Source organism: Pelmatolapia mariae, linkage group LG1 (assembly GCF_036321145.2).
Source record: "Pelmatolapia mariae isolate MD_Pm_ZW linkage group LG1, Pm_UMD_F_2, whole genome shotgun sequence".
NCBI lineage: Eukaryota > Metazoa > Chordata > Actinopteri > Cichliformes > Cichlidae > Pelmatolapia > Pelmatolapia mariae.
In genome coordinates, this window is record NC_086227.1 from 22,609,383 (window position 1) to 22,621,490 (window position 12,108).

Here is a 12,108-nt window from a genome sequence, read left to right on the forward strand (position 1 = left end):
TGAATCATCTCTCTCACAGCTCACATGACAACAAAGCTTTTCTTTCCACAGTTTCTCACCAGAACGGTGGCATAAAAAACACCAACCATGTCACCAATCAGAGAAATTCACAGCATCACAGCAAGAGGCATCCATCGTCCCACAACTCAGCGCACCCGGTCCTGCCCAGCAACATCAACCAGGTGAAGGAGCGAGGCGGCAGTCGCCAGCAGCCGAACTTAGACTGTCTGAGAGTCCCCGATCAAGGAGCAGCAGGGTGAGAAACCGGCACACACTATAGCCAAACAGTCCAGGCAGGAACAGACAGACTAACTCACCCACACAAAACAAGGACTTTCCCATCACCGCTTCAAGCGTTTAATTAGTTTAAAGTGTGCATGAACTCCTCATACTGCTGTAGGTTATACCTGTTCTTTAGGATCTACACTTTGCTTGGTTAATGTTGACGTCTCCCAGCTTTGAAATAAAAATGTCACAGCTGATGTGTGAGTTGAAAGAGTCACCAGCAAGTCAGCAGTCAAGCAAAGCTAGCTTTTATCACTGACACCTGTTGGCTGAATCTTAATTGTATGACTAAGGTGATGTTTCACAGAGCTCAGCTGAAAGAAATCAGCAGTTTATCAACTCACCTTTTTGATTTTCAGCTAAAAACAAATGTCGCTCATCTTTTAGTCCCAGGAACTTTTCTCAAAGAATTTAAAGGTTCCTTCTGACTCTTTGTTGCTCTTTGTTGGTTTAAAACCCTAAGTTCCTCAGAAGGTTCCCGTTTTCCCCGGACAAACTCATGTGGTGGAAAAGTCCTTTTTTTCTATTGATTCTATGTTAATAAACGTATGAAGTCATGTAATTATTTGGCGTTATGTAACATACAGTTTTCCTGTGTTTAGACGTCCAATGTTTACTTGTGTATTTGATCACAGTGTGATAACCAACCCAGTTTCATAAAATAAGACATTAGTCAAGCTCGTGTCACGAACACAGTTATAAACGTCATATTAAAATGACTATAGACACTCTCACACATAGCTGTGTTTCTGTATTTTGACATAATTTGGATAATTTATTCTTTTGTAGTCCTGGAGGCAGACCGCCCACTTCAAATGGAGGAATGTGAGTTGGAGTGTGTGCAGTGTTTTGACTGGTGTTTCATGAGTGCAAAAGCTTGCAGCAGCAGGAAATGCTCATGCTTATTCTCTTGTATGATTAAAATTCGACTTCCTGCCGTAGTATGCAACTAAGATTTTATTTTATTTTAATTTCCTGCTGCTGCTGCTTGGTTTCAATCAAATGGGAATTCTTTCTCAAAATTTTATTTCATTTGTAAACAAGATCTCTGGGAGGTTTAAAGAATCCTTCTGTGCTTTTATTGATTGATTGATTTATTTTAATATTGGTTCAATTTTAATATCACAGGAGTAAATAATTTTATTGGGTCAATGCATAAGTTACATATGTATAAAACTGGCTGCTTCACTGCCTGCTTACAGTTCCATGTATAAAAGACGGATGTGTCATACGGCACTAAAAAGTGAAGCCACTGGAGATGTGCCGCAAACCTGCGTTCTTTTTCATGGCCAGCAGGGGGAGACATTTCTGGTTTTAAAAAGAAGCCCAGTTGCAGTGGACACTACAGCTCACAACGCATTGATCTATGGCCTTACTTAACTTTTATTTGTTTTTTTTGTTGAAGTTGCTACATAAGACATCTACAATATAACTCATGTTACAGATTATCCCTGCAGGATAAAAAAAAAACTATGATAAAGCAGGGTACGAGCTCTCTTTGCTCATCACATCTGCTTTCAGAACACCTGAATGATGATGATGGTGAATTTGCTCTGCCTGACCAGCAGGTGGCGCCATAGAGACTGCATCCCTCTTTTATTTACAGTGTACACCGATCAGCTGCAAAATTATACCTAATATTGTGTTGGTACCAAAACAGCTCTGACCTGCCAGGGCATGAACTCCACGAGCCCACTGATGGCCACAACCATCAGGGAATAGTTTAAAATGAAAAAGTGTACATGGTCTGCAACAACACTTATGTAGGTGTTACATGTCAAAGTAAAATCCACATGGATGGTAGGACCCACGGCTTCCCAGCAGAACATTGTCCAAAGCATCATGCTGCCTCCACCAGCTTGCCTTCTTCCCATAGTGCATCCCGATGCCTGGTTTTTACCAGGTGAAAATGGACACACGTGCCCATCCACGTGTTATAAAAGAAAACATGATTCATCAAACCAGGCCACCTTCCTATATTGCTCCATGGTCCAGTTCATTGTTGGGCATTTCGTTGGTGGACAGGAGTCAGCACGGGCACCTGACTGTTCTGTGTATTCTGACACCTTTCTATCAGAACCAGCTTGAACTTTCTGGCCAATTTGAGCTACAGTAGCTCGTCTGTTAGATCGGACCACAGGAGCCGGCCATTGTTCCACATAAGAGCTGCAGTTTTGAAGGCGCTCTGACCCAGTCACAATTTGGTCTTCCTCAAACTTGCTCAAATCCTTCTAACATCAACTTTGAGGACAAAGTTTTCACTTGCTCCCAAATATATCCCATCCACTAACTCGCGTATGCAGAAAAAAGGTGCTGCTGACTTGGGATCAGCACTCTGTGCTCCTGAGGGCTTCACAAACACATTTTAGGTTCAGTTCTTCTGTGCAGGCATAGAGATGGCATCCACCATATCGCCATCTTGTGTCTGATTTATGAACTGCTGCTATCTCTTTAAAACACTTTCAGTTTGATTACAGTGTTGACTGGAAAATGAAAAATCTTAATCCTCAAATCGGTGTTTAATGGTTGGTATATGGTATAATGAGATGGTGGTTATGCATGCCCTCGTATTCTGAGATCTACCATAGAGAAAGTCACAAACGCGTTTCTCTCTTTGTTTCTCTCTATGTTACCTCAGGGCCCACAGACCGTCAGCCAGCAGGCCTCCGCCGGGAGGAGGACGACCCAAGCCTGCACCCAAACCCAAGCCCCAGGTGCCCCAGTGCAGAGCTTTGTACGCCTACGATGCTCAGGACACAGACGAGCTCAGCTTCAACGCCGACGACATCATCGACATCATCAAAGAGGGTAAGCGCAGGGCGAAGAAGGCATTCAGGGGCTTATTTGTCATCTATTTTTCATGAGACGCTAATTTAGTCATGTTTGTCGGCCAGATGTGTCCGGGTGGTGGACAGGACGCCTTCGTGGGAAGCAGGGACTTTTCCCCAACAACTACGTCACCAAGATCTAGGAGCTGCAGGTTTCACAGCACACGGAGGAGAGAACGCTTCATCCCTGCTGACCTTCTCAGAGGAAGGGGCGGAGCTTAGAAGCTTACAGTTGGAGAGAGAAGCACAATGAGACACTTCCTCCACTTTACTGCCTTAGAGTACACGAATGTAACTCCCGGTTACACCAGCAGACCAAAAGATCATCGAGCTTGAAATGAGGCTCTAAAGACAAAGAAGACTGTTTGACCCCAGGGTCTGATTTTTTTTTTTCCTTCACAGTCCCTCTGAGTACTGAACAAAACTATTTATTGTATTTATAGCTTCTGTGTTCTCCTTACTGTCATTTATATCTTGCTGAGGATTTTTAGCTCAAAACAGTTTTGAAGCGCTGGAATGAAATCTGCTAAATCTGTGGGACCAGGCTGTGATTTTTACTCTCAACACGTTGTTTTGTTTAGCTTGTTTAGATGAAGGTTTGATTGCCGAAGCAAACGTGGATGTGTCCGTGTCAAAAATGAAGTGACTGCTGTTTTACCAGGAAATATTTATTTTTGGTGCAAAACTGTAACTACTTTCCAGGAACACATATTCATTAAATCGCCACACTGTGATTTCTAATGATTAGAAATACCAAAGCAATACCCAAACCAGTCAAAGGGCAGTGTAGTAAAGTGGTTAATCACTATGTCTTTGCTTTTCTAGCACACCAGTATATTAGACTAACAGTAGAGGCCATGTATACTGTAACCTGAGCATGCTGTCTGCGGTCTATTAGCACTTTATTAGCACCGGTACTACCTTGGACACAGACATCGTTCATGCCACAGCCAGTAAGTCAAGTTGATGAAGGACAAGTTGCCAAGATAGCAATAAGTTGCTTTGGTAATTAATTTGTTTACATTAAATGTTAAAAACAGGCATTTTAGATCTGATTCTGTATATTTGTTCAATATGTAGGAGGATGCCTGGTGCTGGTTAGAATTTAAATTAAATATTTTTTGTTTTGTATTTTCTCTGAAGGATTTTAACATGCTGGTTTTCATCTGCCTTTGTTGCTCACAGATCAGCTTTATTTCCTGTTCCGCTCGGTGTGGTTACTATCACGGTGAACGGATTTTTGTTTCGTCAAGTGCACCGATTTGTTTTTAGGTGAATTTGTTGGCATTTTTTCCTGTGGCGCTGCAAACAATTTAACTTGTGCTCGACTGTTTCTGCACATCTTTTTGCACTGCTTTCATTACTTACACATTCCTTTTTTTTCCAAATAAAATAACCACATTATACTCTGGTCAGTAACAACTGCTGGGACTTCTGTCATAAAACCTCTGCATCATGAAATATAGTTTGAACTTAGATGGTGGAAAGTATCCTTGTGCAATACACAGCAGTAGATCAGTCCTTTAATAAAGCATGTAATACTGCATATTTAACTGCTTTGGTTTGTTTTATTGTCAAAGAGGCTTTCATGTTGTTTACATCAAATTCTGACCCTGCCATCAGAATCTCACAGCAGACGTTTTTCCAATCTTCAGTTCTGTAAATATTTGGTGAACCTGTGCGATTTGAAGCCTGAGTTTCCTGTTCTTAGCTGACAGGAGTGGCACCCACTCCTTAAGGTCAGACGTTTCTACATTCATAGATACCTTTCTTCATACTTTGGATTAGTTTGATTAGTTCTTTCACTTAATGATGCCTTTCTATCAGCACAAAGCAGTCTGGTCATCGAGACATTCTCTGGTTTCAACAAGGTATTTTCTCTTTTTGAGACCATTCTCTGTAAACTTTAGATAAGATTATTTTGGAAATCAGTACTCAGACCTGGATGGTCTGTCACCAACATGCATGCCACATTCAAAGTCACTTAAATCACTTTTATTTTTCATTCTGATGCTCAGTTTGAAAGTCAGCAGGTCTCATCTTGGCCTTGTCCACATGCCTAAATGCACAGGGTGCTGCCGTGTGTTTGGTGATTAGAGATTTGCATTAATGAGCAGTTGAATGGTGTACCTAATGAAGACCTGGAGTGTAAATGTAGTGATGTGTATGCCTTTTTTTAAGTAAATGTCTAAGCTGCAGATTTAACTGTTCAGTAACTTTTACCAAAATCTATGTTTTAAATTGTGTGACTGTTTTCTAAAGATTGTCTCTCAACCCAGCTTTACAGGTACAACATGCTTTTACCTTGAAATAGTTTTGCTCAACTGAAACAGAAAAAAATGTATCTGTGCTGGCGGGAACATTTCCTACTTAAATCTTCTACATCGTTTTTATTGAGGATCTGTCAAACCCTCCACTGTACAGCTGCACTCAGGGCCACAGCTTTGCTGGAAAACTGCGTTTCTTGGCGTTTCATTTCCACCTTGTGGCTACAATCGGTACTGCAACATTTTGAATAGTTGAGCTTAAACATTTGTTATCTGAGAAACGTCTTCTTTTATCGGTTGTCATAAATGCGTTTATCTTCTTCAGACACTCTAGTAGTTTTTAATCACATTCATTTTAACTATGGACCACTTCCAAAAACTGACTAGACTTGCTCAGTTTTTTCTGTCTTTTTGCTTTAACAAAATAACAATTTCCTAAATGGAATCACCTCACTCACCTGGTCCATAACAGAGACTTTCTAATTATTTATATCAACTTATTAAAACCAGAACAGCATTGATTAAAGAACATAGTTTATTAGTTGTTAAAATGATTTTACTTTAATTTATAATTTGATTATTTGAAAATAGAAGTCCTTTTTAATAATAGAATAAATAATGACGATAACGAGAAAGAATAAACTTGATATCATGTACATGTTCTCGATCTAAGGCTTTCTGAGATTACAGATCACAAAAACATCTGGAGGTCTATATCTCCATATCTGACTGATTTTTGTGCATTTGTGTATTTATTTGACCCAAAGATTAAGTTTGGGAAGTCAGGTCTGTAAATGTGTATTTTTATGTTGTTTTTTTCCCCCCAATATAAAAGATTTAAGCTTTTACATGATCTTTAAGCCAATGCAAATTTAATGACAGATAAGCATGTACTACGAAAGCCAGCGAGTAACTCACATGTCTGATTAATCAGAAAAAAGCCAAAGAAACAACACAATTAAGTTATCCAAGTTTATTAATATCATTTTTTAAAACTAATAGAAATCCCACAGAATATGATCCTGGTGCCTTTAAGTCAATGAATGCATGGCTACCTGCTTTAAGTACTGCATTTCAACACTCCATTCAAAATTGTAATTTTTCAGTTTTTACTATTCGTCAGAGTGGAAATACATGGCCTCAGCACACTGTCATATTCACTACGGTCCTCCTACCCTTTTCTCTCTTGTGCAAGTCTATGCGAGTGAGTTAGTCGACAGCATTAGTGTTTTTTTCTTTTCTTTTCTCAGCGGCCAAAGCAGACGCTGCTGCTCAACTACAGAGAGACAAAAAGGGAGGGTGGGTGAAATGGTTCGACGTGTGAGAATAAACAGTAAATATTCATCTCCAATTGAGCTGTGTATTTCCCTCTGAACACATACGCACGCGCGCACACATATACACACAGGAAATGAAAAATCAACGCCACTGCCAGTATCAAATTGACAAAATGATCCCAGGTTGCGGGGCCATGCGTCGACCTGAGATCATCTCCCATAAACCTAGCGTCCGCAGGCCCGTCTGCAGGAAGGAACCCCAAACAGAATGAAGAAAAGATTCACAGCAGATCCCGACAATCGTTCGGTTTAGAAAGAACAGTCAAAGAGAGGGAGGTGACATTCTTTTTTTCTTTGTCCTCTAAAATACATCGGATGGTGGCGGTAACGGTGTTGTAGTCAAAATGAAGGTGCTGGAAAAAGGGGGAAGGGGCGGGTGGTGTAATCGTAGCAAAGCGTGTGCATATTCTGGGAGTGAGGTGAACATCTGAGTTTATTTCCACTCTAGAAATACTGGGTGTGCACTAATACAGCAGCTGATCTGTTAACATAGTTCCCTAGTTAGGAATGTCTTGATTTACTTAAAAAAAAAAAAGAAAAGAAAGGAAAAAAAAAAAACATCTCTCACTAACAATCCACATCTTCTAAACATAAACTAATCAATGATACAATGATTGGTAAAATGAATCCTGCAATGTTTGGTTTTTTTTTTGTTTTTTTTTTTCCTTTAACTGGAGGTTGACATTCTATTCTAGTAAAGCAAGGCATTAGGTTTACAGAAATGCATCTTTACTAGAGCAGCTATCCTCACCTGCAACTTGTTAGGCCGTTTCGAGCCCACGTTATATGTGCAAAGAAATGCATTGCGAGGAAACATGCAGAGAAACAGAACGAAAATGACACTTGAGGAAACGATCAAAAAAGCTACATAAAAGCTTTATAAATACAATAAAATCTTAAACCCTTAATGGAGAATTCTAGCTGTTGTAGTAACATGTGATAGCTGGCACTCTAGGCTCAATGCTTTTATTTTTTTCTCTGTCAGATGTCTTTTTTTTTTAAATATCCTTGCAGTAGAGCTGCTGCAGGGGTAATTCATGCCATCTTTGGTTGACTGCAGTACTGAAGAGAAATTAATATGATCTCAAAATAAATTTTTAACAAAAGGGTTGTTAGAAAAGAAAAAGGGGAAAAAAAACAGCATCAACTCTCAGCAGACAACTGCGCCTCAATGTCCACTCTGCAGATGGGGCACTTCTTATTGGTGAGGAGCCACTGATCCACACACAGCTGATGGAAGAGGTGCATACACGGTAGGCGTCTGGAGGGGAAACAGAGGAGAGAGACGTGAGACAAAGAAATAGATTAAACACGCTTTCCCTTTCCCTATCCTATCCTGTCTTCCTTCTCTCTCCCCAACCGGTCGCCCCTCCCTGAGCCTGGTTCTGCCGGAGGTTTCTTCCTGTTAAAAGGAAGTTTTTCCTTCCTTCCCTTTGTGGCCAAAGTGCTTGCTCACAGGGGGCCATATGATTGTTGGGTTTTTTCTCTGTTTGTATTATTGTAGAGTCTACCTTAAAATATAAAGTGCCTTGTTGTGATTTGGCGCCGTATAAATAAAATTGAATTGAATATTAACATGCATGATACAGCAGCACTGCCTGATCATGAGCTTAATAAAATATAGTTTTTGGGGTTTTTAAAAAAATCCGGTGAAAACAGCAAAACCTATTTCAAAAACAGAAACGATTACGCTCCTTTATCTTTTAAAATCTTTGTTCATGGTCACGCGCAAAAACAAGGAAATCTGTCTGTTTAAATCTATAAACTATATTAATATTATTCTGAATTCATGCATTTATACTCTAGTTGAAAGTCAGAAATAAACATTCAACCACTAAAATATTTTTTCTGTTCAGGAATGCAAGTAAGTAACACATTTTTAAAACATTTTTTCTTTTGTTTTGTAAAAATGTAACTTTGAAAATTGATGGATAACAACAATAATTATAATTTAGCATTAAAAATATCATTTTGATTAAAGAGCGTGTGCATATCAGTGAATTAACCATTACAGAAACGGAAATAATGATTTTGGTAATTACAGTTCTGTTTATTTGGCATAAATGTTATACTGAGTGGTGATATTAACAAACATGCTAAGCACTATGTTACTGTTCAGCTATTTTAAATGATCACCAGTGCACCGAATCAAACATACAGCTGAGTTATTGGTACATTAAAATGTCATTAAGATTAAATTAACATTAAAATGGCTCAAAAAGTGAATAAGTTGTATTCTGTAGAAGCTGCATAAAAACAGCTTAAATGAATGAAACTGCTGCATGCTGGTACCCTCAATGCCAGAGATGGGTTTAAATGCAACAACAGCTGGAAGAAGTCAGGAAATAGCTGAAATAGTGAACTAACAGCTGTAACAGTTGTCCAGGGCGCACCCCGCCTCTCGACCTACGACAGCTGCGGATAGACTCCAAAAAACAGAGTTAAGTATATTTTCCAATGTCAGACGCTGTCGATGAGGAAGTTTATGATTTGACCGGATAAAAGTGCCTTTAAACACTTGAGCCCATCGTATAATTCATATACTTAAGTTTTCATCTGTATTCCCTACAGCTGCCATCTGCTTCCTCCAATTAGTCAAAACACTGATTTTAAAACACAGTTTAAATGTAAGAATAAAGACTAAATGCTTTTAGTGAGTAACAATAATTAAGGGATTCGCAATTTGTAGTAAACAGCAAAGAAAACAGAAAAATAAATACATAAACATTTAATTTTTCAGTTTCTCTTAAACCAACAGGGGGCAGAAAATCCTCTTTAAAAAAAAATACTTGAGTGAGTGCCAAAACGCAGCACCATGAGGCTTGTAATTTTAAGGCTCTTTGGGATTTTCTGCTGATTACTTTAATGCCTCTGGGTCTTTTTTTTTTTGACATCCTATGAGACAATGTGAAACGGCTAAACTACACCTGCTATCCCACCTGTCTCCGTCACGCCCTTGAAAGCGTAATTGAACACACAAAACTGAGCGTGACGAGCATGACGAACACCCAGGAGGCGAGACATTTACCTGACATCCTCCCCCTCCTCCAGTATTGACAGGCAGATGGTGCATTTCTCCTCTGTGTCTTCATCTGCCCCCTCGTCTTCGTCTTGCTTACCGTGCAGCTTTCTCTGTTTGTGAGAAATGTTTGGAGACTGAGTTTTGATGAGCAGCGTCGATCAACAACTGGTATTACAGATGGTTAAACAAAATCCTATCAATTCAAACACAAGCTACTCAATTAAAACACTGTAGTAAGATTAGAAGTATGTATTAAGTTTGTATTTAAAAAAAAAAAAAAGGTGATATTTTTTCCGATAAAGAGGTAACTATGTTTACAACAATACATTAGATTTGGGGACAGAGAGAATGGTCATTTTGTCCTGAAACAGAAAAATGTTTTTTTATCAAATCAAAATGATTCAAATCAAAGTAATTAGCCGAATTCCCTGGCCCCCAAGACTAACACTAACATCTACTGTACATGTGAGCAGAGACATGTTTCCAAATTGATTTGTTCATTATTTCTCACCGATTCTGGGTCTGCGTGCATATTTTTCCCAATAGATGCCCAAGCTTCAGGGGTTAACTGTTGGTCAATGTCTCTCTCCAACACCTTCTGTATTGGGTGGCAGGGTGTTAGATTGCTTATTTAGATACATTTGGAAACCTCTACGGAAACTTTCCCCCAACAGATATCGTCACAGCTGCAAATCTCTGGTAAAAGACACTACAGTGTTTTCTAAATGCTGGCAAAACATCAGATGTTTGAAATGAACACAAAAGACCACTGCGCACTCTGTCCCAGAGGCAACTGCAGCATACATTCACACCTATAGACAGCAGCTTCAAAATCTGTAAGCACATTATATATTTATTACAACACACACACTCTGACAGGTCCTCACCTTTTTGTACTTGTGTGGGTAAGTGCACCTCTCTATGGTTCCCTGAGAGGCTCCTCGGTTCACAGTCCCCAGTCTCTCCTCTAAATGCAGCAGGTCCTGATTGGAGGGGAAAAAAGCTGACATTTTCTGTACAAACTGACATTTTTCTTCATGGAGAGGTTTTACCAGCTGTTCGATTAATCAATTAAGCAGTTAAAGCCTTTGACTAAATGGGTTTCCAAGTAGTCATCAAAAGTCAGATTAATATTTCTAAATCAGGCCAATGGTTTATGCAGTGTCAGCAGGACAGCTGTGGTTACCTACTGAGCCACTCAGTGTGCTTGTTAGGCTTGTTGAATTGTGTGACTTGGCAAAGGTGAAAGCAAATAAATTCAATTCACTGAGGCAGACGGTTCTGTGAGAAGAAACTTTCATGTCACAACTGACAGACACGTGTTCTGGGAGCAGTTTTATCAGGTTAAAGGTTGCTCATGAACATCTGGCCACACCGAGCTCAGAGGTCAATTCACCATTTTGAGACTGTGAGTTGGGGTTGCAGTGTGAGAAGTTCAAAATGGGAACTATTTTCTTTCTATTAAACCACATTCACCACCAAAGAAGACGAGTACCGAGCTAAAGTTACAGATCGTTGTGAAGACGAGCGTTGCAGCTACAGTTATGAAGACGCTATTGATCTTTACATCCTACCCCGATGTCACGAGTATGAACCTGTCAAAGTTAGACGCACTCCTTTTTCTTGTGGTGATGTGGTTGATGGGTACCGTTTTCTTCAGCAGAAAGAAAACGATTCCTATATGAAAAAATGCCAACGTCAACGTTCGTGGAATTTTCTGAGCAATCATGTGATGATCAGGTTAAAGGTTGCTCATGAACATCTGGCCACACCGACGCCACTGGTGAATTTTTCAAATGTACTTATTTGGTGTTTCAGGCCAAATAAGGCAACTGGGATTGAGTTCCTTTTATATTCAATAGGAGGGAAACATTTTATATAACATTGCAAAACTCAGATTAAAATAATCTGCAGTGAGGTCCATAATTTGTTGCACAGCGTAGTTGTTTTCGTAATTTAGCTGCTAAGAGTGGATTTTAAAAATCAAACAGTCAAAATGCCATTGATATATAGACTTCAACCTTTAAGCTGAGGGGTTTTATGATCATTTTAGATGAACCGTTTAAGAATTACAGCAAATTTTATACCAGCTGGTTTGGTCACTTCTACAGTTCCTTACACCAATGTGGTCCAGTCTTAAATAGAATGAATTCTCTGACCACCTCAACAACCCCAAAAGATCACAGATAGCATTACTGTCTATAATCAACAGATGCTTTCATGAATATAAATACATATAGGGTTTGGAACAAAGTGCAAACCACTGGTTACAGGAAGAATAGATCAGAAAACACTCCATATAGAGTTCTGGGGAAAGAAAAAACTTGTGTACACGTGTATATATGTAAATATAAATATATATGGACAAG

At 39.3% G+C, this 12,108-nt stretch overlaps 2 protein-coding genes across 6 annotated transcripts in view; one reads left to right on the forward strand and one right to left on the reverse strand.

Moving 5' to 3' along the window:
* myo1ea (myosin IEa) overlaps positions 1-3,365 on the forward strand; it is a 48,287-nt gene extending 44,922 nt beyond the window's left edge. Inside the window, exons 26-29 of one of the 2 annotated variants that reach the window (XM_063475807.1) lie at positions 52-256; positions 1,075-1,110; positions 2,924-3,093; positions 3,180-3,365. In XM_063475807.1, the coding sequence (XP_063331877.1) occupies positions 52-256; positions 1,075-1,110; positions 2,924-3,093; positions 3,180-3,256 (488 nt within the window). In that variant the 3' untranslated portion in view covers positions 3,257-3,365. The remainder of the gene's footprint in view (positions 1-51; positions 257-1,074; positions 1,111-2,923; positions 3,094-3,179) is intronic. The other variant, XM_063475815.2, reaches the window with a different exon arrangement.
* A 2,961-nt stretch (positions 3,366-6,326) lies between these two features.
* The window catches only part of rnf111 (ring finger protein 111), a 34,909-nt gene continuing 29,127 nt past the window's right edge, over positions 6,327-12,108 (reverse strand). For 2 of the 4 annotated variants that reach the window (XM_063475838.1, XM_063475829.1), the window contains 4 exons: positions 10,627-10,722; positions 10,251-10,337; positions 9,746-9,849; positions 6,327-7,978 (listed from right to left, as the gene is read on the reverse strand). In XM_063475838.1, the coding sequence (XP_063331908.1) occupies positions 7,861-7,978; positions 9,746-9,849; positions 10,251-10,337; positions 10,627-10,722 (405 nt within the window). In that variant the 3' untranslated portion in view covers positions 6,327-7,860. Of the gene's footprint in view, positions 7,979-9,745; positions 9,874-10,250; positions 10,338-10,626; positions 10,723-12,108 lie in introns of all 4 variants that reach the window. The other 2 variants (XM_063475851.1, XM_063475846.1) reach the window with 2 other exon arrangements.